The sequence below is a fragment of the Agelaius phoeniceus genome, chromosome 5, assembly GCF_051311805.1.
Source record: "Agelaius phoeniceus isolate bAgePho1 chromosome 5, bAgePho1.hap1, whole genome shotgun sequence".
Taxonomy (NCBI): Eukaryota; Metazoa; Chordata; class Aves; order Passeriformes; family Icteridae; genus Agelaius; species Agelaius phoeniceus.
In genome coordinates, this window is record NC_135269.1 from 11189537 (window position 1) to 11216577 (window position 27041).

General features: G+C 37.3%; 1 protein-coding gene across 2 annotated transcripts in view; it reads right to left on the reverse strand.

Annotated features, from left to right (window-relative positions):
• The window catches only part of IPO8 (importin 8), a 47682-nt gene that overhangs the window by 18090 nt on the left and 2551 nt on the right, over positions 1 to 27041 (reverse strand). For both annotated transcript variants that reach the window (XM_054631828.2, XM_077178286.1), the window contains exons 2-19: positions 21208 to 21289; positions 18961 to 19117; positions 17163 to 17321; positions 16044 to 16200; positions 14658 to 14747; positions 14167 to 14261; positions 13519 to 13603; positions 11494 to 11628; positions 10539 to 10638; positions 8811 to 8887; positions 7434 to 7550; positions 5100 to 5189; positions 4277 to 4442; positions 3558 to 3718; positions 2984 to 3109; positions 2269 to 2335; positions 1501 to 1626; positions 941 to 1038 (exon numbers count right to left, since the gene is read on the reverse strand). In XM_054631828.2, the coding sequence (XP_054487803.1) occupies positions 941 to 1038; positions 1501 to 1626; positions 2269 to 2335; positions 2984 to 3109; positions 3558 to 3718; positions 4277 to 4442; positions 5100 to 5189; positions 7434 to 7550; positions 8811 to 8887; positions 10539 to 10638; positions 11494 to 11628; positions 13519 to 13603; positions 14167 to 14261; positions 14658 to 14747; positions 16044 to 16200; positions 17163 to 17321; positions 18961 to 19117; positions 21208 to 21289 (2088 nt within the window). The remainder of the gene's footprint in view (positions 1 to 940; positions 1039 to 1500; positions 1627 to 2268; positions 2336 to 2983; positions 3110 to 3557; positions 3719 to 4276; positions 4443 to 5099; positions 5190 to 7433; positions 7551 to 8810; positions 8888 to 10538; positions 10639 to 11493; positions 11629 to 13518; positions 13604 to 14166; positions 14262 to 14657; positions 14748 to 16043; positions 16201 to 17162; positions 17322 to 18960; positions 19118 to 21207; positions 21290 to 27041) is intronic.

Genomic DNA, 27041 nt, shown 5'->3' on the forward strand with positions numbered 1-27041 from the left:
AGCATATACATATGTATTCATGTTAAATTTTGTGAGGAATTAAGACACATAATTCATCTCTACAGGACATAAGCAAGGATAAGTGGCTAAAGGTGAATTTTAAAAACTAGAAGAAATTACTGTAGTTCTTAAAGAATATTATATTATTTATATGTTCTCACTTTCCCTTTTTTAGAAAGAAATGTCACTTAGAAGAATCACTGATGTTTTCCACATGGCATTTCCACTTTTTCACTTCAATTCTAATAGTCACTGGCAGATTAACAGCGTGGCAAAGTGAAGTGCTATGTCTAGGCTAGTTTCTGATTAAGAACAAGATGTATGCAATCATTCTGTGTGTAGGCACATACAAATGAAACTGAGTGCTTCATCTCAATACATTTCAACCCCATGGTCACTGTCAATCAAACCTGACAAAAGAAGCAAAATTTTCACAATCAAATAAATACTCCAAGTTGCTTAAAAATAAGCAGGTAGGCTAGATGCCTAACACTCTCTAATGCCCCAAATCAGAGGAGGACTGCAGCATGATCTCATACTTTATTATACATGAGAGACTCAGCATGAAAGAGAAACAAGATAAATGTAGGAAGAACTTCAAATGAGTTTGCACCTTAGCTGACAACCAGAGAGTCCAACTGCAAGATACACAACCCAAGGAAATCAGGCTTCATTAATTCCCTACCTACCAAAATAGCTTCTCCATGGAAGAGAGTCAAGATTAACAGCAGCTTTCTCCCACACAGCTTTTTGCATGTAATTTTCTTTAAGCATGTCACTTACAAAGTGTGAAGGTGCTGTGTGTGCTCAGAACTGAGTCAAGACCAAAATTCACTTAATTCTGAAATGCTTGGCCACTACGTGGCATGTTCAGGTCACTCAGCTCCTCTAATTGTTATGTACCAGTGATAAAAACAACAGTAAGAATCACAAGCCTTACCTTTTTACACATAGAGTAAATGATTTCTAAATGCTTTGGGTTAGACAGTAAAGTATCGGTGTCAATGGTCACATAATTATGCAAGAGAGGCATCATATCTGCAGAACAGGGAGAGCAAAAGAGAAAAAACTTGCAAAAAGTGCTAACCAGAGAGGTAGTCCTGAAAAGGGGAATTCATTAGCTGATGTTCTTGAATAGGGCTGGAAATTCAAACTCTGTGAAAGTCTTTTCTGGAAGAATTCTTCATAAAATGCACTATGTAGGGTGCATTCTTGGAACTAGAGTAGGATCACATCTTAATGAATCAATTTGTAGTTTCACATTAACTTTGAATATTCAACTTTCTTTGAGTTCAGGACCCCTACAACAACTGATCACACTGACAGATTTGCTTCTCCTACTTAAATATCTCCTGTTACACTCCCACACTAAACAGACGGGCAGGGCATGACTCAAATACATGATCATTTTAAACCATGACACTAAATGGAAGAGACCCTGATCTGCTAGAGATGAATTCTCAAACAGTAAAAATATCATTAGAACAGAAGTGAATTTACCTGCAAAGTATTCAAAGCAGTCCTGCTGGAAAACCTCGTACAGAACACCTAAAAGCTGCCACATCTGAGGTGAAATCATCTGGCATGTTAAGCTGAAGGCCAAGGACAGAATTTCTTCATAAAACTCTGCAAAAGACAATTTGTAGCAGGGTGCTTTACAAAAAAAATTTAACTTGCAAATACCTTGAAATCTGAAACTGAGTCCTGAGTCATGTAACAACTAGAGGACAGCAATTAGAAACTAAATCATACGTAGAAAAATAAAACAAATTGTAAAAGACTCCTTCAGACAGGTCTTGTGTTAGCTATAGTTACAATGATATGCATAGTTTTCCACTATAAATACACACCAAAAAATATATCAGCAGCACATTAAAGACAATGCTTCTAATTGATTTACTGAAAAATATATTTTTTCCTCAGTCTTTGTTTTTCTGAACGGTCTTATCACAAAAGTGTAACTTTTAGTGCAGCATACTGATGAAGCAGTAATTTAATTGCAGACCATGTCCATAAGAGACTAATGTAATTTAGACATTGTCCTTTAACACAATTAGGCAGAATTATAATCAGAACAGCATGTTCAGCTTTTGACCTCCAAAACACAATAGCCAATCTGACTAAGGTACAAGAGAAGATCAGGAAAAACAAATTACAATGGTAAAGTAGTGTCTTATTCTCTAAAGAAACACACACAAAAAGATGAAATTCTGTTCTGGAAGATAACAATAATTAATTTACATGATTTTACATATCTCAAAAACATACCTATAACGTGTTTCTGCAAAACAAGGCCAATGATCTGTAAACAAATGCTCTCGAGCTGTTGAGTGATCTGAAATAAAAACATAAAGCAGTTTTATTTAAAAAATTAGAAATACAGCAATCAAATAAATGTATTTGACTAATTCAGTTTGAGAAGTTCTTCAGATCAAAAAGGCTTTTATCATTTTTTAAATGCTGCATTAACAATCATAATATTATGAAATAAGGTCTCCCTGATGCAGAAAGAACCTCTCTACCCTGAATATGTGATTTGTGGGCATATTGCACCACAACTTGGGAGACTAATTCCTAGGAATTATACCCAAGATATTGCTGGGTCAACTAAAGATATGGGTCATCACTGTAAAAAATTAGGGTTCTTCAAAATATTTCTTTTTAAATTCTACTTTAATGCTCTGTAATAAAACCAGTCACTATGAAGAAAATTAACTTTATCCCAACCAAAACCAGCACATTCCAATGAAGTGTTTACCAAGTAAGGGCTAAGAATTTTACCCTTGGGACATAAATTCCCTTGAAGTTGAAAGCTAAACAATTAATGAATCACAAAAGTAAACTGGGCTTTAGATTCAAATCTGTCAGCGATGGCTTGGTACCATCCTGCTGCAGTAAATGACATTCATGGCAAATAATGCAACATACACAGAAGTGCTTCTTGTCATGCATGAAAGCAGGAAAGTACCAAGGAAAATCTCACCTCCTTGTGATCTTCCACAACTGTCAGGATTGTGTCAATTGTGTGCAAGATGCCCATGGCCATAACAGTTTTGTCCTCTACTTCCTCATATTCCTCGCTCTGAAGTACTTTACCAAATATTTCAGCCTGTGAACAAAACCAACCAACTTGACATTCAAGAGCAAACCCATGTTTCTAATTTGTCATTCAAAACCAAGCCAGTTAATGCAGCAGCAGCAATGCTTTATCTCTAAGAGCTGTCAGCACTGAAAAATATGCTTGCTGCTTTTGAAAGGGGAACGTAGCAAATTAAAATCTCCTCTTTTTTTTTCAGAAGTCTACGTTAAGTCATTTGAAATGCTAAATAGTTAGACCACAGCTCATTAAAACCAGTGACACAAATCAGTGTCTTTGAAAAATCTATAGGTTTTAAAAATGCTTCATACAGAAAAAAACCCACAAATACTGCAAATACTACCAGTGGACTCTTACAAAGATTACTTTAAACAGTGTGTACTTCAAGCAGAGTTCTTTAAATGTTCACCAAAGTAGGCCCATGCTTCTGAGTGGAGTGGTCATTTACTATTGCTCTCACCAGGTGCTGGGTCATGTCCACAGCGATAGTGGCGACTTCCTGGCTGTACTCATAGATCATCTTCTGGATTACATTCGTGAGATCATCGTTCTCTGTCTCCCTCACAATGTGCAGGAGCTCATGCATCACTGGCCTTACATAAGGCTTCACATATTCCTTGGCTAAAAGATGAATAGAAAGCAGGTGAAATCAGCTATCCATAAACACAAATATACTGCATCCATAAACTGCCATGGTAGCTGACTATTCTTGAACAAAGTAAGTTTTTAAAATTTGAATTCACTAAAGAAATAAAAAAGCCAAAAAACATACCAAGGCAATTTTACAGTCCATAACTAGTAGACAGAGTAAATAAATTGTGTAATATTGAAATGCCACCTACAGCTAAAATCCACTTTTGAGGGAACACTTGCTCTCATACATAAAGCAGTGCTCATTTTTAAACATACACACTGCTTAAGTTCACTAAAAAAACCCCAAAGATGGGTGATATTTACTTTATAAAAACATGCTGATTCTAACTTCTTTTGCATCATAAAAACTTCAAGTCAGAATTTTGGGATGAAATAAGCAAGTGAATCTGCCTAAACATGATAAAATATTCTGAAATCTATGTCTTCAAATGACAGAAATGTTTAGATAAATCTGCACCAACCTCCTTGTCTTGACAAAAAAATCAATAGATCAGTGTATACAGCTGATGAATCACTGCCACATACCTTGCTCTTGGTTGCATATTAAGGTCTGAAGGGCTATGGCTGCTTCTACTTTGACAGGCATCTCCTTATCATCAATCAGGCTCTTCTTTGTCAGCTCTACTGCATTCCTCAAGTTCATCTCATTGTGAAATTTCAAAGCACTGAATGAATGAAGTACCCAACAGGACTGCAAGGCAAAAACAGAAGCAATTTAGGGACTATGGCAATTTTAAGCATTTTTAACTGAGTCAAAACCAATGCTAACTATCTCTGTGCTTGCATGCATTGTTTTTTTCCTCCCATTTATGAATACACTTATGATGTATTCTTTCATTAAATGTAGCACAGGTTTTGCACTCAAGTAGTTCTTTATTATCCTTTCCCAAATTTTAATAAATTCAGTGTGCACATAATTTGCATTCATTGCTTTGGTCCTTCTGGGGGAAACAAAATCATAACAAAACAATGAAAACTGTTTGTCCGTGACTGATATCGGCACTTGGAGATTTTCTTCAAGCAACAATCAAATTGATGTTACCTATTTGTGGAAATCCTGCCTGCTCTTCACAGCCATCTCTGCTAATGAAAAATGGCCACAATTGCTGCTCAAATTCTCAAGTTTGATTGAAGAGGTGAACATTAATACAACACAGACCCTACATCAATTCCTTTAACTGAAAAATCATTTTTAAAACAAAATTATGAAAAAAAGCCAGCACAAGAATGTAATTTCAAATTTTACTATGTATTTACCTAATTTCTTTCAGTAACATTCAGAATGAAATCAAACTGCAAAGGAAGGAACCGTGGCAAACACTGGAATTGATGTAACAGGTGAACTTACTCGAGCTCTGAGGTATCCCAGGTTAGACATGAACAAGGGAAACACGTGATTCTGCAACATCAGCTCCATTTGATCCTTGAAGACACTCTTCTGTTGGAGTAAGGAAAAATTAATTTTGGAGACCATTCATTTCACATACTTCTTTCTAGCCCATAATGCATTTTGAATATCAACCATGGGAAACACAGTAATTTGTCTATATAATAAAGGTATCCTCCCACAAAGAGAAGTGGATCCCTTACCTTGAATAGAATCAACTCAAAAGCACAGCAAGTTCAAAACCAGGTAAGTGAAAGAACTGTACATATAATATTTTACTTGGCATTATTCATTACAACATGTAAACTGGAATTCTCATGTTATTTAAGGCAATTAATACCAGCTGATTTTTCTTAAAAACTAACAAGGATCAATAACCTAATAATTCCATTCTTCCTACAAAGGAGAAAATATAAACCTGAAGATAAATATGGGGTTAGTATGGAACAGATCTGAGTTTCAAATGAACTACTGTTACTCTAAGTATCAAAACTTACTATCTTGGACACTACAGCAACAAATCTCATCTTTTTTTGTGTTTATTAATGGATGAAGATAATTCCTTTGTGACAGAAATTTCCTTAGCTGGAGAAGGACATTGGATGAGAGTTATACTTCATTATTTCAAACTTAGCAAATCCCAAGATTCTCACAGGAAGCTAGAACAAGCATGGAGATTTTAGACTTTCCTTACAGTCCAGAATAATAGAAAAGATACATGCTAGGGATGTTGTTACCATCCAAAGGAATGATTCAGTGGCAAAGACAGAGAAGGGTGAAATGGGACACTGAATACAACATGTATCTTGATTTCACCAATGCACACAGCATTTTTTCCACACTCATTCCCCAGCCTTCACAGAGCTGGATGAAGGACTGAGCAGAGAGAAAAACAGAGAGAAAAGAAAATACTGTTCTTTTGTGCATACTGGCCAGAAGTTTGTAGGCTTTGAACTGGAGCTGCTGTGGGGAGCCAGGTGGCTCAGGCAGGCCCATTGTATCTGTGAGCTCCTTAGACTCAGGATCTCAGCTCAAGAGCCAGAAAGCACTTACAAATCCAGGATTTGAGATGGAAGCAGCTGATGGAATGTTTCAATATGTCAAATGCCAAACACAAGAAATTCAAATTTTAAAGGGGTCTGTGGTGTTCAGGGTTATTACTCTTTTATAAAGTACAATATAACCTCATGTTTCAGGATTGAAAATTTCAAATAGGAGCAGAATACTGGAATAAATCCCGTTTTTTCCCCACAGGACAGAGATAATATGTTAATATGAAAGTCTCCTCACAACACAAACAATGTTGTCCTCATTCACTGTTATACTCCTGCATGAGGAAGGGCATTTACAATCCAAAATAATCTACAATAATTCTGCAAAAGTTACTGATGCTTCAGGATTTAAGATCAGAAAATAGATTGGTAAAAAAACAGATGGTCAAGTGTTGGTGAGATGTTGCTCGTAATATGAAGACAAATCCTGCACAGTGAGACAATTCAGATAAAATATAATAAATCAATTTTTAAAAGAAGCCTCCAGCACAAGATCACCATTCTCATGCTAAAAGTGATAATGCTTTGTCAATTACTTCTGACATGGAGCAAAGGCATATTTTGAACTCCACCATCTACAAAAGCACCAGGCAAACTGTAATCAATTTCAATTAGAGAGCAACAGTGTGTATTAAATTTGCATTCAGATTCCAGAAATACACCCAAAATTCTGAAGATGCTGTCTATAAAAAATGGAGGAAGGCTCCTTGTTCTTTTCAGCTTTTTTCAAACTCCCAACTGGCAGATGAAATAAGACTTAAAGCCACTTATTGAAGAGTGAAAAAGTTGGAAAGCTAGACAGAACACCCCTGTAATGTGTTAAGTAAACCTTTTCCTGGAACCAGAAGAAGCCCATAACAGTGCAGGCTGTCGGGGAATTTCATAAAGAATCATAGGCCATGTTGCTGATGGAATGCATGTTTGCTTTCTTAACACTTCCATTTTCCTAGTAAAGCAGCAGGGGACCAAGGGACTGTTGTGTAACAAACAACTAGAGCTTTGGAAAAACATGAGAAGGAAAAATCTGTGTGTAAAAAATTGTGATATAAAAACCAGGAAAAAATGTTAATATTTTTAAATAAATAGACTCTCATATTCTGATTGCAATCAGAGTGCAATCTCTCTACAGATTTTTATAAATATGGCTAAGGGCTAGTCATACTTTATAAAGTAAGAGTATTTTAATTTAAATCACAGCTGATAGCAAGAATTGCAAACTTTTTTCATTTCTTTACCCACTTACCTTCAGTAAAATATCTGCTAGGGATCCTATAACATGCAAAGCTCCATCTTTTTTCCTTGGATCAATGTTTGGCTCTGTCAGAATCTGGTAGCAATATGCCATCATTTTTGGTAATACCTGTGCAGGACAGAAAACACACAATCCCCTTTAGTCAAGTTATTTTAATAGCATTGTTTAAAAAATTCCTATGACATTTTCAAGAAGAAATTTTGTCTTGGCCAGAGCAATGTGAGGTACTAAATGCAGCATCTTTCAATAGCTAAAGTGTAGAACTTTGGAATTCTCAACTTTTCAGCCAAACTGATCAAAATTAGATTAATCTCCATGAAATTTCTCATTACTAACAGCAAGTAAGGTATTTTTGTCACTGTCTTGAAGCAACTAAAAAAAGTGATGAAAAGGCAAAAGGCTCAAACAGAACCTCGCCCATTTTTTCTCTTCTTTTCTGGCTTGTCTCACACATAAATATAAATACATGTGTGTGTGTGCATATATCTATGAAAATACATATATTTTCAAGGAGAGCTTGGACTAAAATCTCATAAACTTAATTTGACCTACTGATTTTGGCAGTAGTTTCTAAAGTTGACTAGACTTAGAAAAGTTTCTTGGCAAAACCAATGGCTGAATGTGATTTCCACACTCATTATGTCCTTTTCCAACATGCCACTGGGATGGTCTAAATATAAATTATGAAAATGAGAAGGAAGATCAGTGGACAAGAACTGTTTTGACAATAAAAAAGTAGAAAGGTCATATTCCACCTATTCCACCTAATGTAAAGACTGTGTTCTCCTCTGAAAATCCATCTGGAAATGGAGCTCCATGATTACTGGATGTTAAAATGGAACCTAAGAAAAACATTTGCCATTTTATCCAATTGTGTTTCCAGGGGGCTTGCCTGAGTATTTTTGTACAGGTAACTGGAAATACAGAAAGATCTACAGAAAAGCTCTGTCCTCATTTAAAGAGTAACTATATGGAATGGGTTTTGTCCTTGCTAACTTCATTGCTGCTAAGAAGGATTTTAAATAGCATCAGTGGAAATTAATAAGGATCAGATCCACTTTCCCTCCTGCTACAGTTTGTGATGCTGAGAACGGCTGTGACAGAGGCTGTTTGTAAACCTGGGAAAATCTATTCCAATATATCAATTCCAACCCATTTTGTATCTGGCAGATGCAAGAAGAATCTACTTAGTATTTATACACACCATATTTTAACTCTCCCCAGACTGATAGCATTCAGCCAGGAAACACTGAACTATGTAGCAGCAAGTGTATTTTTCAAGATTAGCTTCCTGTAGCATCTTCAAATATATGGGGAAATAACTTTATTAAGGAAAACTCAAATAATTTAAAGCCACTGGCATCATACCTCTTTTCTCTTCTTTGCAGCGGTGTAAAGAAGATTTTGTGCTGCTGTTGTTGTGGATGCATAGTCCTCAAATACATCTAAAAAATGGGGAGAAAAGAGCATTAAAAAAATTTCTTGTCTGAATAATAATTTTTTTCAAAACCATCTTGGTTTTGGGGTATCACAAAATCTGGATGAATATCTAACCTCAAAATTATTGCCATGATTGTCTTCACCTCCTGGTTAAAGAGTCAGACCCAAGCTTATGTCACACACCTTACTTCTTGCCTTCCAAATCCACTGCCCCTCTTCATTCCCTTAATTAAGAATATTCTCTTTATTCATTAGCACTTTTGAGACCATATACAAGGGACCAAAAATCCTGTCTCTTTTTTTAATTAAAACCCCTATAGGAAGAAAAACAATACACTCCAGTACCATCTGTATACCACATGTACACATTTTTTACTTGATTTTATTAAAACATCATGGGAAACTTTTTGTACATAAAATCTACTTAGATCTGGAGTAGCTTTAAGTCTGTTGAAAGGTCAAGTTTTTTAGTTTCATTCACTGCAACTAAACCTCTGCTGTTCATATTGAAAGTGTAATTTATATCTTGAAAAAAAAAACATGCAAACATGTTCTAATCCAAACATCCCCACACAAATTAAACCAAACTAAAAGACCTTAAAATGCTATCTCAAAATCTGACTCAAATTACACACCAACTCTTCCCAAAAAATTTTAGATAAAACATCATTAGGAAATACTACCAGACCACTGGAATCCTTGTTCCAAATGAAAAAGTGCCTCAAAAAAATTCCATTTAATGTACTTTGATATGTGAGTGTAATGTACTTTGAGTGTTTTTTTTACCTTCCATGATACAATCTGAATCTGTTTTTAACTGCCTCAGCTACACATAAAAATAAGATTCACTACTTTCACAGAAAGAACTGAATTCACACACCAAATATCAAGGATGTATGTATACCCTAGTGATCAACACTATACTGTAATTAATTTGTTGCATAACAACTCTCCAAGCTTTTAAATAATTCTATGAATATTTAAATTCCATTTTCACATACACTAATCCCAAATCAACTAATTAAAATTTCCCAAATGCTGCATATATATCTCTGTGGTGCCTGGCTTGCAAGAGTTTTCCAGCTAAAATTGCTGTACTTTTAAAGTACCTTTCTCTTTTTCAATGACATGAATCTTTTAATAAATGCAATTATTCATAATATGGCCCTATGTGTTATTCCCAAGATTTTGCACTGTGTCTTTTGAAGGAATATATATATCTAATTATCTTACAATTGAGTAGTAATAAGTGGCAGAAGAACACTAAAGGCACTGACAATTTTCAGCAGGGAAAGAGTAAGTCAGGCCTCTTCTGGTCAAAGTGAGAGCTGCAGGAACCTGCAGACAGCTGGCACATCTGCAAGCCAGGATTCTGAAACAGGCACTAACAAGGGAGCAAGCCAGTCTGTCTGGGCTGTTCTGAGCACAAGTGAAGTAGAAAAAAACTCTGAGAGAATCATTTAAATCAAAGCTACCAGCCCCATAGCCCAAACTCACCTGATCTGCCACATGGTTTTAACTACAGATTGGTGAGATTTAAGAAAAAAGTTTTGTTCTTCCCATTGTTCAGGTGAAGAGAGACATTACAATGGCCATGCTGATCACTGGAACTACAGGGTACAGTTATGATGAAAGCAAAAAATAAAGCCAAATTACCAAATTTCATGCGGATATATTCATATGGATCCTCTTGCCAGAGCTCCTCATCCTCATCTTTGTAGCACATTAGAGAGAATATCACCTCTTCTGTTATAGTCTAATTTTAAAAAAGCCAAATACAAGTAAGTACATATAAAATCCAATTCCAGTACAGCTGCCCTCCACCATGCACTAATTTATTAGATTATTTTTCTGGAGAGTTACATTCCTTTAAGCAGCATTCTTTTATTTTGTCTACCAGAAAAAAATTCACATTATTATAGGTACTTTCCTTTTGAAACAGGCCCAGACAGCAGCAGTAGTTATACAATCTATCTTTATAATATTACATTACCATGCACAAAATACACTTCAGGACCTGCTCTGTACACAGCAGAATATTACATTCTGCAGAAGGATCTCACCAATGCAATACTTAACATGAGAACAGATTTCAGAGTCCTTCCCCATAAAAGTCATGGAATTAACTAACTACAAAGAGGATCTTATGATATGAAAAAATAAAAGAGCAGGAAGATTACTTTTCACTTGTTCTTTAGTTCACTTATAAAACATGTCTTTAAAAGAGGGTTTATCTCCTCTTAGATGAATGTTCTCTTTGTGCACTATCTTTGCACTACAATCAGAAATCTATGACAATTCTGAACACCAGTAACTAATAAAAGCCAGAACAGCCAGAACTAGCTGACTAGCAGACAGTCTAGCAGACTGTAAAAACTCAAATAAAGAACTTATGGAACAGAATCTTTGCTTGAGTTAACATTATCTGCAATAAAGGGTAGTCATATATTGCAAAACACAACCACATTTGTGTAGAAATGCTATTTTATTTTCCAGATCAATTGCTGAATAATTAGTGAAATCTTTAAAAACACAAAACTTGGGGTGCTGGGGGTGTTTTTTAACCTCTCTGATGACATGCATTGTTTATGACTGGGTTTTAAGCACTGACCTGTATGTGTGGCTTCATTTGCTTCCACGTGATAGAGTGAATCACCCCTTGATTCAGATAGTTCAATGTTTGCTGAAGAACACGTGGTGCAACATAGTCTTTTTGCCTGTACTGGTCTAAGATTCTTAAGAGAACCTAAAGAAGTGACAAATTGGTATTTTTAAATGAAGACTGAAAATTCTGCCTCATGCATAAACATGCAGTGCACTTCCTCAGTGAATATACATGAACAGATAAAGTAGTTTTACAGCAGATGTTCTAGCACTAGAAATCATTATAATGCCTTTGATCCAAAAATCATAAATAATTTAAAGATCAAGGTTCTAATCCTGCAAACATTTATGCAGATGCCCACCTTTACTACTAGCCCTACCATGTGATCACTTGTGATTATAAACCAAAGCTATACTTCAACAGTGAGAGGCTCACAGTTTAGAGAGGCCTCAGTAAAACCAGGAATAGGTAGGGAAAAGGCACAGTGAGATTTTCAAACTGGTGGCTTCTATACCTGCTAAGTGGTGTCTGCATTCATAGTTAATGATAGGTCCCTAAAGAAGATTAATTACTTTGGAAAAACAATGGAGAGAATAGAAATACTAAACCAGCAAAGAAAAATAGGTTCACCTAAGCCTCTGAATCAGAAGAGCTGCAAACCCCTTAACTTCAATTACTTATTGTAGCTATCAGATAGTATCACCTGACATGCTATTACCAACTCTATCACACAAAGCTTCCTTGGTAAAAAAATTTCCTCTACTAAGAAAAAAACACAGTACAAAGCTACTAATCTGCACCAATGGCAGGTGAATTATTAGTAAGTGTAAAGAAGTGGCATATACATGAATAACAATAAAAGTCAAGGGCAGTGCATAACAAAATTTTGAGTCATATGCTTTCAGCAGAACAATTCTGCTTTGTAATTCTTCAGAGCATTATAATAAATTTTATTTTGAATATAGCTCCTTCATTAGGAATGCTAAGTTTGATGTTAAGTCTTTTATATGAAATGCTCCAAGGACAAGAACTGTCTATATCTTATACAGACTCCAGCACAATGTCAGCACTTATCAACTGATGAATAAGTAACAAAGGCTTAGTCATGTAATATTCACAACAGAATTCTTACCAACTCTGCAAGGAATAATGATAAATCACTATTTAAGAGCCAGAAATTGAAGAAATGTGCAGATCATCCAGTACATTTATCTTGAAAGCTAAACTGTTCCCTCTGTAACATAGCCTAATACCTTAACAGACAAACTTTAAGTATTTCAAATTATAACTGCCCATGGGAGTCCATTTTTCTGCTCAGAAGTTACACACTGCAAGGCATCTAGAAAGGATATTTAGTTATTTCCCTTTTCATTTAATTTACAGTCTTACCACAACCATTCCCCTCCTTAGTTCTTCCTGATGGATAAACTATTCTGTTGTCAGACTGGATGAAGAAGAGTAATTTTCTTTAGCAACTTTATCAGAACTGAACTGTCTCCACACACCATGTTAAACACAAATAATTAGCATTCCTAACAAAAAATAATTTCCTTGCAAATGGTGAATTTAGGTTATATTTTCACATAATATGCTTTCCAGGAATAAAATAATGTTCATTGCTGTTCTCCACACATCTTCTAATCTGCTTCTATCTTCCTGAAATAAAACAGTATCATTGGATTAGTGTGACAGGCCTGAAAATACACCCTTCTGTGAAATGAGGCCTCTGCACCAAAAGTGTTCCTCTCAGTTGTACCTAGAGTGCTTATACACGACAATAATACCATTTTATCAGCACTCACCTTTTCTGAGAGTTTTCCTGCAGTGTTTTTTGAGTTGCTGAAAAATTGTGTTATTACACCTCAGCTGTATGGCACTGAGTTCTAAAGAACTTCTCAGTCACTACAAGGAAAACCTGCCAGACTCTCATCATTTTTGTTCAATAAATGAACCTCAACACAAGCACTGTTAAAAAGTAATACATTTCTTCAGTCAAAATAATGCAATTCATAAAAAATGAACTATGCTTACCTGTTGTATGCCCACAGCATAGGTTTTTAAAAAGAAGTCTGAGAATTCAAAGTATTCTTTAGTTACATTTCCAGGACTTCCATATCTTTAAAAGGAAAAGGACACAGATATTTACACTGTGAGAAGTCTATGGTGTCAGGAAGATATAGTACTTCCTAAACCATACAGGACCCTGAGTGGTCTTGCATCAACAAAGGAAAAATTTACCACAGATTCCTTCTAAGTCATCCTTTCCCATGTAACACCTCACTTCCCTATTCTTAAATTATCCCAAGATAAGGTATTATACTGAAGTAAACATGGCTTTTTGTCACAACCTCTGTAACTTCCAAGTTTATGAATTTCTTTTCAAATCTTTCCCTGCCTTTATGCTTGAGAATATAAACACTTGTAGCTGAGTGTATTAAAATAAATATGTAATTGGATAGATTTACTTTTCCTGTGGGACAAGTTTGTTGCCATCTTAAGGGAGTCCAATCATTTCACTAAGAGCTGAGACCAGCAGTTGTGCCAGTGCAAGGCAGAGGACAGCAGCAGAAAAACCTCTTGAATGACCAGGAGCTGTTAAATTTCTCAAACTGTCTTCTCTACTTGCATGCCAAGTAATGGTACAGACCTGTAACCCAAATTTAGTTTTTAATCAGTTACCTTTCAAAGAGACGAGCTACAATATGCAATGCCCACTTCTTGCATTTCCACCACACCAGCTCTGGTCTATCATCTTCATCAATTTGCAAAGTCTCCTACAAACAAATACATTTATTTTAAATTAGTTATGTCACTTATTGAGAAGCAATTATGTTTTAAATATTCCTTGCTAATAAACTAATATAAACACACAGCATGGACTAAAGCTTTGGTTCTGTTAACAGTTATATGAGACTCAGGAATTTTCAGTTATCTTAATTAGGCAGTATAATGTCTATGTGCAATACCTGCACAATGCCTGTAGTTTAATTTTTAAATTATGCATATTTAAAAAATGCAGATTCTCAGATACACTTGAATACCACATCACTCTGGCTCAAAAATCCAAGGATAAGAATCTTAAGAAAAGCCCACTTAGAAAATCTTTCCACTGACTGTTCCTCAAATGCCAATACACAAGTTTCAGAGGTCTTCACAAAGCTAGAACTCACCAGTGGTACATTTCTATCAATGATGGTCCGGAAGATCTCCATCCACTGAGTCATAGTCTGGTTATTCACCAACTGGAGGGGCAATGCATACTGCAATAAGGGAAAAAACAAGGTATGAAATACTATTTTTCTCTGTAAAAGGCAAATCTTTCCGCAGCAGTTACATTCTAAGGAAGATGAGGTTTTAAGTAAAATTAAAACCAATTAGGTTACATATCAACACTACTCTAATTGCATCTCTCTTGGTACAATTTGAAAAGGAATTTCTGAGCAGACAAATTGAGGAAACTTCCTCAGTCTAAGAACTTGCCAACTGTGTTTGTTTTTCTTCTTCACAACAGCCCAGGTACTTTTTAGGATTACAGCAGTATTACAGGGCTTTGGCAGACTAATAGCATTTTAGCAAGCAAAATGTACTCACTACTGACAGAACCAGAGGACACAGCCTTAAGCTGTGCCAGGGAGAATATAGGCTGGATATTAGGGAAAAGTTTTCTATGGAAAGAGTGATAAAGTACTGGAATGGTCTGCCCAGGGAGGTGGTGGAGTCACCATTCCTGGATGTATTTAAAAAAAAGATTGAACATGGCACTCAGTGCCATGGTTTAGTTGAGGTGTTAAGGCATGGACTGGACTTGATGATCTTCAAAGTCTTTTCCAACCTGCTCATTCTGTGATTCACTACTACTAGCAAGCTACTATCCCATAAACCTCACTTCTCTACAAAATCCAAAGAAAAGTAACAATATTCAGCCAAGGTATTGAAAAGAAAAATAGGATCTTGGTATTTTTTAAATTCTCCATCCATTTAGAAACAAACTATTTTAGCTTTTCAACACACCCTAAGAATTTTCAGGCTGTTCCTTATGAAGGCCCTGGTTTGGTTTCTGATTGTAAATACTCCTTCACAAAACTCATCTCAGTAAAAGCCAAACTCATCTCTCTGAAGTGCATGTGCCTTAATACACAGTATCTGCCAGATTTTCAGCAGGTAATGAGAAATGCCTCCTACTGAATTGCAACATTTGACAATTACACTACAATATTCATTACTGACACTTTCAGAGACCAGCCATATGGTCTAGATACCTAGTTTGTATCAGGCTATGTGCAACTTTATAAAAATAGGAACACTTCTCTAGTGAGCTTACAGATACAATGTGCAGAAGCACCCTCCATTCATTAAAAATTTAATCTGGGCAATGATGTGACCAGCTTCAAGGTAGAAAAATCTATAAATATCCTATTTTTATAACAGCTGTTTATTGTACATGACTTTTCCCATCCAAAAGGGTATTCTTATTCAATCACACCTCTGAAAGTAGTGAAGGAGGTCACTGTGCCTAGCAAAGTAAAAGTTTCTTTTTCCTCTACACAGATGCCAACCTGAACAAGAGCATAGAAGATTTTTAAGATTTGTTTCTGAAGCAGTACAGAGTAATGGGAGTTATCAGGCAGAAGCTGGATCATCTGCTGCTGAATCCGAGGCAAAAATATTTGCATGGCTGCTATGAGGGGATCTCGTTCCTCTGCCTTTTTGTACCTGCAATGGAAACAAAAATGTTGGTCCAGGATCTACACACTGGCGATTCTAATGCCTATTCCCCACCAACAATTTAATTTTGGTGCCCTAAAAAAACCAAAAAAAGAATATCCAGCACTCACTCAATCACTCTCCCCTCCTCTAACCCCCATCTGAACCCTTTGTGCAAATTCACTAAAAATACCTATAAATAAAAAAATGGAAAGCAATAAACATTGCCTTACACAAAGGCAGTTACTGAGAAGAAGAACTACTGTTCTTTACTACTGAATTGTCACCTCACAGGGGCAGGGACTTGATTTTCTCTGCTGTTCACCCAATGCTAAACCCAAGCTGGGTGCTGAACAAATGGAAGTGAACAGCCATTGAAAGGGAAAGACAATTCCTTGCTTTGGAAAACATTCTCTTTCTCCATTTACATTCCTTTTGTGTGGTTTATACATATGTTTCTAATAATAGGCAATTTTAAAAAAATATGAGTGATAAGCCCCACTACACTGCTCCTAATTTATGCTGTGTGGATTTAGACTTCTTGCCAGGAAGATGCTACAGGTAACAATATGCAATAGCAGTATGTGACAATGACAGCACTGTATTCATGACATAAAAGCAGAAAATAATTTGCATTCATACGTTTAGAATTTGGGGTATCTTCAAACAAAGAAAGTTATAATCCTAAGGATTTTTTTTACAGCCAAATCAAAGTATGAAGTCTGAAGAAAAAAGTTGCAGTAAATTCATACAGACTATTGCTGGCAGCTCTGCTTTCAATTTACTAATGATACAAAGATGATGAATATTTTTCATTTATTTGCAGGAAAGGAAGCATATGATAATTATTAATTCCCATTTTCTGTCTGAAATCCCTTGTAGAACTGCCAGTGCTCTTAAGAATGTCATTTTCAGTAATCAACTTCCACTGAAAGTACCAATTCCTCATTTACTGATGGACATCAACTTACTCATAAGTCTTCACCAGCTGATAGAGGCACAGGAGGCTCCCAAGCCAGCTGCCACTGTTTGGAGACTGCAGGTAGTATCCTATCTTGTCTACCACAGCTGTCCAATGGCCAGGGAAGTCATGTTTAATGATAGCACGGAGGCACATTGTCAGCTGGGCTCTAGTGCAAGGAGGGAAAAATATGTAAGTGAATAAGGTCATGGCATTGTGTTTAAATTAAAGGATAAATCCCAAATCTTGGTTTATTGGCTACAATACCTGTATTATGTCATAAGCATCAAACATATTTTGAGAGCACTGAAAGAGTTCTGGGAAGTAGCAGAGGAAAAGCAAGAAAAAAATCTGACTGGATTTAACTTAAAAGAATAAACTAATTTCAGAACATTTTAACTACTTTTCTCCCTCCCTCTTCACATGTATCAAGCAGTATTTTAAAAGAATTACTTGCTCATGGAACCAGCTAGCTTTGTGCTTTGACAAAGAATGTTTATACTTGCTTATCAAGCTGAAAGCAACCACAAAAACACAAATTCGTATGTTTTCATAATAGAATAATGGCCTGTGTTATGATCCAAGCCACTGGCTCCTCAAGAAATTACAATTTTCCTGGGACCTTCTAGAACAGCACTTTTTCAACCTCCAAAGCATATGGCAGAGCCAATTAGTTGAAGAACATCTTTCTGTTTCTCTCCTGCCACACACTTTTAGAGGCCACTCTCAATGGGGAGGCAAGGCAGGAACTGTTGATTGACTAAACTGAGGTGTGAGTAAAAAAGCTGAGCAGTGCTGAACCAGAACCTGTGGAGAAATACTTTTAGTTCTGCTAAGTAATGAAAAAACAAAGCCTGCAGAAAATATCAATTCCCATCCTATCAGCCTCACTTTAATTAAAGGGGTGAAAAATCATAACTGTAGTATGTCTGTGATTCTTAACCATTCTTCCAGCAAAAGCAGAACCACAATTCTTCATTCTTTTAGTACCGTAAAACCAAGAAGCCTAATAGTTAAATACTGGGGTTACATATAAAAATTGGTAAAGTAATTAAGAAAAGGGCTACTAGAAAAAAGGAATCTTGGACAGTATTTCCCTGAATGGTTAATTCCATATTGCAGACAGCCCTGTATATACTATCTGCCTTGAATCAACAAACAGACAGGCTGTTACTACAGCAAGTGTTACAAGATACTTTGAACACCTTTAGAGGATAAACCACATCACAGGGCTTGCTGCCAGGTTACTACTTTTCTGAAAAACACCCATGAATAAGTGTAAACAGATTACTATTACTTTGGCAAAAATGTACTTGTCTCATCTTCCAAACCATAGAGATTCTCATGTTAACAACTGTGGTGGCGCTTGCAGAGGTCCCAGGATGAGGGAACAGATGAGAATGTTGACTCCATGTTTCAGAAGGCTTGATTTATTATTTTATCATATATATTATATTAAAACTATACTAAAAGAATAGAAGAAAGGATTTCATCAGAAGGCTAGCTAAGAATAGAAAAGAAAGGAGTAAATAACAAAGGCTTGTGTCTCGGACAGAGAGTCCAAGCCAGCTGACTGTGATTGGCCATTAATTAGAAACAACCACATGAGACCAATCACAGATGCACCTGTTGCATTCCACAGCAGCAGATAACCATTGTCTACATTTTGTTCCTGAGGCCTCTCAGCTTCTCAGGAGCAAAAATCCTAAGGAAAGGATTTTTCATAAAACATATCTGTGACATACAACATCGGACTGGCAGGTCTGAAAACCTGAGCAACAGAACCATCTGTGTGCAATGTGAGGTACCTCACTAAGTCAGGAGAACGAATGATTCCCTCTACAATGTTATCCCGAATCTGCTGCCGATCGTTCTCATGGATGTTAAACGGGAAAACCGCTTCTCCAGGGGGTGGCTCACGGTCCGGCCAGTACTGGGTCACCATGTTCTTCAGGTAAATGGCAGCTAAGGACAGACAGAGGGGAAAGAACAGTTTAATTCTACACATTGCCCAGTGCTCAACATGTAGAATGGCTAAAAGTAGAGCAAAGAGTTGGAAAGGCAACTGAAAACCACCACCTGAATTCTTAACAATTATGGGCACTGAGCACAGCTGAATCAGAAAAACATTTTTCTTATGATTTCACACAAGATCAGGCTCAAGCACTTGATTAGAACAGACCAGGATAATACTTCCATGAGCATCTCTCAAGGTACATTTTTACTACAGCAGTCTTCCATATGAAAATAATGTCCCATCATTCTAAACAAGCCAACAAAAATCTACTTATGTGTGTTTTCACTCCTTCCTAAAACAAGGACTCAAGCTCAGTAAGTGAAGTTTTGGAAGGCTCGTGTAAACAAATCACTGCACACACAGATGGGACACTCTGCTTGGGGAAATGCCCAGTATGAAACTGGCACATGGCCTACCTTCTATTCAGACAGAAATGTTTGTTGTGAATTCCCTAAGCTTTATTTCACTATTAGGATTTCCCATAATACCTTCAAATTGTTCCCTTCTGTCTCACATGAAAAAAAACAAGAAAAATAAAGTTAATCTTCAACAGAAAATAAAGCAGCATTAATGCATCAGTACTAAAATGCCTGAAGGCATTCTTCAGGAAACATGAGAAATATGGTATGAGGCATTAAAGGAATGTTCTTAATAAACTCTTATGCCTGGACACTGTTTTGGTTGATTACTAGCTAGGGTTTTAAAGTAGAAATAAGATATCCTTGGGTACAGTCATTTCTTTTGGTGATAAGAAATTGCAAAGCATGAAAACATGTAGTCTGTAAAATACTTTATAGGAGCAAGAGGAAAAAAAGCTCTTTGTCTATGACATGCCAGACTAGTCAGACAAGAAACAGGTCCTGAAAGACCAGCCCAAGACTTTAATCTATTTTGTCCATAGATCTTGTTGTTATACAAATTTTTGGCTTTTAAAAAATTCCCAGGGATATCTGTTGGCTTGCAAATATGACTTAAATGTGCTTCTCCATTTTACACCCCTCTTCTGCAAAAAAAAAAAAAAATTACATTCTACATAGTTGGTCTTTTCCCTGAATGGTACTGAAATGAGAGATTAATTTATAAAAATGACCTTATGGAGTTTAGATTAAGCTTCAAACTTTACCACAGAATGGACTAACAACACCATTCAAAGTTGGATTATCTTTGAAAAAATAAAGGCCAGCATGACAAACAGAATATGTCAGCACGCTCCAAAGCACTCAGGGGATTAATGGGATCTGTACAAAAAAAACCTCAACAGTGCTTCTATGGGAAATGCTGTTCCACAGGATAAAAACAAAGCTGTGAATGAAACAGTATTAATTAATTTACTGAAAGGCCTGAACAGTCTCTGTATCTGACAAACATATTACAGAGGAGTAGTTAAAATGGATTATGAGAATTTAGAATCTGATCTTCCACAAATGCATACAGTAAAGTTAACTGCACCACTATACCTGAACTCACACACACAGCTGAGCAATCCTTCCAGACATGCTCAGACTGTAACTGTGCAACTTATCCGTGATGTGACCTTCCTTCACATCTACTTATTTAAGCCACCAAGATACTGACTAAATGTATGTGGCTACCCTTGATCTGTGAATTAAGGAATGATTTTCCTTTTACAGAAATTTTCACTTTTCCAGAGAAAAGAGATTCAAATAGAGAAACATGCACTCAAATGTGATAACCTTTTCTATTTTTAAATTCACACTTGTCTTGGCATCATTACTGCTGTACCAGCAGGAGAAATAATACCTAAAGGTTCTCAGTTTTGAGTAGAAATCATGCTTTTTTCCTATCAGTATCACAGCAATCCAGTAGGGATCACTATACACACAGGGAAAGCTGAAGTAGGACTCAATCCTATACCCATGGTTTCATGTGATCCTCACGATGGAAAGAAACACCAAAGTTAGATCCTTTTCATTTCCTCCCCAGAGCAAACCTGAACTGACTTACATTGCAACAGTTCAAGAGCCTGTTCAAGGAGCAGACTGACTGAAAGAAAATGGAACAAGGGATTTCACCTCACCTGCCTGACGCACCGGAAATTCGACTTGGTCCGACACTATGATTTGCAGCAGACTTGGAGCAAAGTTGATGATCTTATAGGACTGAAACACACAGACAACACGTTAATAAGTTTAAAGTATGTTTAAAGTAGACTGTATTAGCAAATGCTGAATGAGGAGCACAAACTAAGGATTTTGCACTGCTTTTGCATCCTCCTCACGATGGATGAAAGGTTTCGGGACTTGAATTTACCCAGACCTGCAGAAATCCAAATAATTCCTCGTAAAAGCAAAGCATGTAATTGCACATGGGCAGAATAAGTAATGTGAAGAGGTCCTCAATTACAGATTAGTGATAAAGAATATTTAAATAATTCTAAGAATACATAGCGAAAAGCACTAGATATCTGCCTTTGAATTACTCAACTTAGCTCCATAGGTCAAACGGACATTGACAAGCTTCACCAATACATGCCATTTATTAGCAAAATAGTGTGTGGCAGAACAGCAATAGCAAAGAGATTTTAAAAAATCATTTAGAATTGTTTTCAAATGTAAACAGCATCTGCATTTGCCATATGCAATTATCTTTTAGCAAACTAGATGCATAGTGCATCTCAATAAAAACTGGGGAAACAGCGGGACAAACATTTTCAATTAAAATCAAGTGTAGGCAGATAACACTTCAAAACCCACAGCCTTCATGGGAACTTTTCAAACGCTACATCAGCCATGCAGCCGAAGAATTTCAAAGAGAAAACAATGCTCAGTGAACTTCTGAGCAAAGCACACCAGATTTAAAAGATGTGACAATCTGATAGCTTTATCCTGCTGCCATCCACCAGGGCTCCTCCAGCGAGGAATCGCTGACTCAGCGTGGTGCAGTTACTACTAAGCCTTGGCAGATCAGTACTGGTAGGTCAGATCTTTCATCCCTTGGATCCATGTGTTTTATGTTCAAAGAGAGAGGTTTCTTGGGGCTAGATGGCAGCAGCTTTCTGTATTTCACCTTTTATAGTGTTTCCTCCCACTAGATTATACCTGGCAGTTCTGTGGTTGCTCCCAGAGTTGTGCTCAAAGGACAAGTATTGAACATCCTCCTATAGAACTCTGCCTCATTCAAAAGCTGTGAAATAAAAGATACTTTCTGCCCTTCATGTCCCCAGTTCTTTGATCTACCATATCCATAACAAGGTGAAATTACACTGCTTTCATGATGTCTAAGCGTCCCAGCTGCATCGCGACGCTATCATTCAATAATTTCACCAAATCACTTAACTTTCTGGCCCTCATTTTATTCACTATAATGATAGTGTAATTCTAACTCAGAGACTCATTTGATGTTTATAGAGTAATCTGAGATGCGAGATAAAAGCAGTAGTGGCAAATCAAAAGCATACTCTCCTGCAATTTCCTTCTCTATAAACTTTAATTATCCCTAAGAAATGTTCCAAATAAAGTAAAAGCTGTAACATCCAGCATAGGAACTCTATTTATCTACAGACATGCTGAACTTGTTGAAGCATACTGGATTACAAAGATCACCTTTTAATCCAGTAGCCTGGAGTATAAAGCTTGCCCTTCAGTCACTACTGGACAACACCGGTGTGTTTTGAAAGGGCCACAGTTGACTGCAGCATCCTCCAGCACTCAACACCCAAGTTGCACAGAGATAAGGAAAACACGAGAAATCACAGCAGCACAGAAACCCAAAACCATGCATGAACTCTAACCGTGCTTTTTGTTCTCAACTGTGCCTGTACACTGTTCTCAGACCCAATCTACAAAGCTTTTACTACTATAAACACACCAATTAAAAATGCAGCTTTGGGGGGTTGTTTTGTTGGTGATGGTTTCCAGCTGCAATCCTACCAGTACCACACTTAGGCTGGACACAGTGCTAACAATATTATTTCCCTTTCCCTGTCCTAACAGTTTTTACTGAATCTACATTAAAATCACTGCTAGCTCAGGAAGCTTTATGAGTACTACTTGTGCTGGTGTACAACTGCTCTCCCTGAAGTTTTGCCAGGATCTACACAAATATGGTCATTTGCCTCCGTGCCAGATCGGCTCAGCAAGCACCCGAGCGACAAATGCCCTGTGCCGCAGGCGGAAGGCACAGGGTCCCCGAGGGGGTCCCATCCCCACCAGCACAGCGCTACCCGCGTGTCTTTACACCTCACACACCGCCACCCCTACAGAGATCGCCAGGCCCGTTAAATCCTTCTGTTCCCTTCTATTGTCGTGCCCGGAATTTACATTTTTACATAGCTCTGTTTACTGCTCGTTATCGGAAACAAGAAGACTGTACAGATCAACAGAGACTGTGAGCCCACGTTGGAAACAAGACACACGATTCTGTTGTATTTGTGAAGCTCAAATTACATCCTGCTCATTTGTGCAGCAACAAACCCGGGTCAGGAAAACTACATGCTGCTTGCAGTTTTTAGAACAGAGGACTTTTTAAAAAGCTGCATGCAGCAACATTTTTCCTATACCAGCACATTCTCGTCTGTTTAGTTGTCATGCTAATTGTGATCCTGGGAGGTGTCCCTTCCCTGTTGCTCCGGACATCAGCAAACAAAGCTGGACCTATCACGGGAGCAGGTGCAGAGCAATTGTCAGGTGTATATTGTGACATGGAAATGGACATGGAAGAGACCTTGGAGCTGGATGAGTTCAACAGGACGGTTCTTTATATCACTGCAGCTGCACCTTAACAAAAGGAGAGCAGGAATACTGTCAGTGCCACAGAAGGAACATAAAACTATCGGCTGATTTTGAAGACTCGTGCCCAGGAGCCGCAGGGAGGCACCAGATGGCTGAAAGAGACCTTCAGCACAACTCCCACAACACAGCACGGGGTTTTGTGCACTTGGTGAATAATTACACTGCCCTGAACCCACATTGCTGGGATCTGGTAAAACTTCTTGTGAAAAGTGCTGATCCACTGGGGCACATGTTTATTTTGAAAGAGAAAGTGAAAGTTTTTGAAAAGCAAACTTTCACTGAGTACTTACAAAGAGCAATTATTTCAAAGCTGTGTAAAACACAGGCTGTCATTCTTGTATGAATCCCAGATCAGAGCATTTATCTTAAAAGAGAATCTCACTTAATTTCCACTGGGATTAAGAGGATGGGATCCAGGAGTGTGCAAGGCTAGCAGCTACACTGGGAGAGGCATACAGCACTGGGAAGGCATAATTGGGTAAATTTAGAGCAGAGAAGAAGAGATGCATATGATCCCTGCATGTTGTTCCATCTGTGTCTACTATCTCAGGATCTGTGCACTGCAGCTGCACAGCTTTTTGCACTCTGTTCCTTCACCTTTGGCCTGATGTATCCTTCCCTGCATCACCATCACAGCTCCAGGCTTCAAAAGATCAGAGAACACATCTTTTTCTGCCTATCTCCTCTTCCATTTGATTAGGTACAGAATATATGACAGACAAGTGAGCCTCAGGTGGGCCACAGAAAAACATCAAGATGAAGACCATCACTTGTAAAGGGCCAGAATACAAGGAGAGATAAGTAGCAAAAAATACATTAAAATCTCCCCAAATAGATCCTACTGAAGCAAACACATCTCACATCTAATGTTCATATTTGGCCCCCAGGTTCTTACACATCATACACTGCTAAACTCATTTCATGAAGCATTATTCTGCTGTCCTGCTTGCTGTCACATTCAAAGACCATAACTGCTCCAGAATCACAAGAGTCAGTAACCTTCTCACTTACTGATGGCAACCACAGTGCCTGAGTGCAGAATGGCACTGAAAGGTTCTTCTTCCCCTGCAAAATATCAGGACACTCTAGGACAATGGATATGGGAAATCTGGAAGCCTTCCTTCACATTCTGCAAGCCCAGATCATCCTTCCCCACCAATAGTAAACATCATTTTTATACCATCGCTGAAAAAACAAGGCACTGCATCTCTGTTTGCAAAAACAAACACACAGAAGAAATTTGTACCTTGAATTAATGAGAAATGAACTTTTTACAAACATAATTGCAAGGCTTAAATACATATGATCCAAATGCTCAGCTACCTGGTTTACCAAGTCTTATTTTCTGTTTCTGTATACTGAAAATGTATACTTAGAAATTCCACTGGCAAATTTAGGAGTATTTCTGGAGTTGTTAATAGCATTTTCACTCTTGTTCTTTTACACTGTCAGTCAGAGACAGTTGTTAAAACAAACAAGAACTTCAAAAGATACTTTTTTCTTTCCCTGCCTATATGCAAAGATACTATGTAGAGTGGGGAAAACACTGTTTTCACACAGTGAAAATAAGCTTGCGCAAGAACCCACCTGAATTTCTTTCCTGTATGGATTCTGCTGCCAAATTCATCCAGGTTCAAAGAAACTTCACTTTCCACATAACTTTTAATTATCCAAGTCAACTTCCTCATCAAATTGGTCTCAGATTTCTCCCTCTAGGTATCATGAAGTGCTCACTGGCAGTTACAGAGTGGCCTTAAGATCCCTGCCTACTATAGCAGCCAGCTCAACAAAGATGTGGAAAGATATGGAAGGAAGCCAAACTTTATTCTGGATTCTTCTGCTTTTGGGTAATCTTTTCACACTTCTTCCAGCACTGCTATTCAGTTGCTGTCAAAGCCAAATTATGTAACTCCTACTCAATATTTAAAAAGCCCAACTGTATTTCTGCAATTGAGTTCTTGTTCTCTCCTTTGCTACAGGCCAAAGGAATGTGTTACAGCATGTTGGGCCACTGAAGATTAATGTAGAAAACCTGTATGGGAATCCTATCTGAACTGGAATTAGAATGACTCTGTATGTTCAGTAAAGCACTCCAAGAACTGGCACATGAAAGCAGTATATAACAATAATATAAATAAATAAATGAACCCAGCAAAAGTCCTTTTAGTCCTCGAGACAGATGTAACAGGAGTAATAGCCTGGAACAGACACTGACAAATTATGCACAGAAACTGAGTCTATTTCTTGGTATGATAACTAACCATTCTTCTAAGTAGAGTGTGAGTGATAAATATCATCATCAAGTGCACTCTAATTACATTACAGAGCTGAACTAAAAAAAGGCAGGGCAGGGAGGCAAAAGAAAAAGAGGGGGAAGGAAAGACATGTACACTTAGAAACCCAAGAGGCTAAAAGGGAAATGGCAGCAATTACACGAGATAGACACTGACTCGGCAGGAGGCTGCTCTAGTTTAGCAAGAATCAGATTTCAAATAAATCCCACACTTACAGTTGTGTTCAGACCACAGAGAGAAGTGAAGTTTGCTAATGATTTCAAAGTAGCATCAGCCAAGGAGAAAGATCAGAAAAATCCTACTAAGAACTGAATGATCTATAGAACTGCACCAACACAAATGGAGTTGGGTAAGAGGCCAAAGTACATGGTCAGGCACTCAAGGATGACACAACTTCCCCTAAAAACTTGAGGTTTGTGAGTGAAGAACAGCAACAGAATAAAAAGATCAAGGGACTTTGGTATATTGAGTGATAAGAAACAAGTAGATGTTGGACACAAAGAAGATAATTGTAGATTTAGTATTTAATGAGGTATTAGCAGCTTTGAGCACAAGACTTTCTGGAACACTGCAAACACAAATGACCAGACTCCACAAGAAGGATTATTTCAAAGGGAAACTGGTGCAGAGAAGAGCTGTGCTCCTATTACTAGATTTCATAAATTCAGTTTTATGATATGGCAAAGGAAACATAGCCTGCTGAGGCTAGAAAAACAGGCTTCTAGGGGATCAGCCTTTGACAAAGCTGTCAGAGAGGGTACCAAGAAACCTGAAGTAAGATTGGCAGAAATAGATATAAATGGACCATAAACCAATTTTGGCTGAAA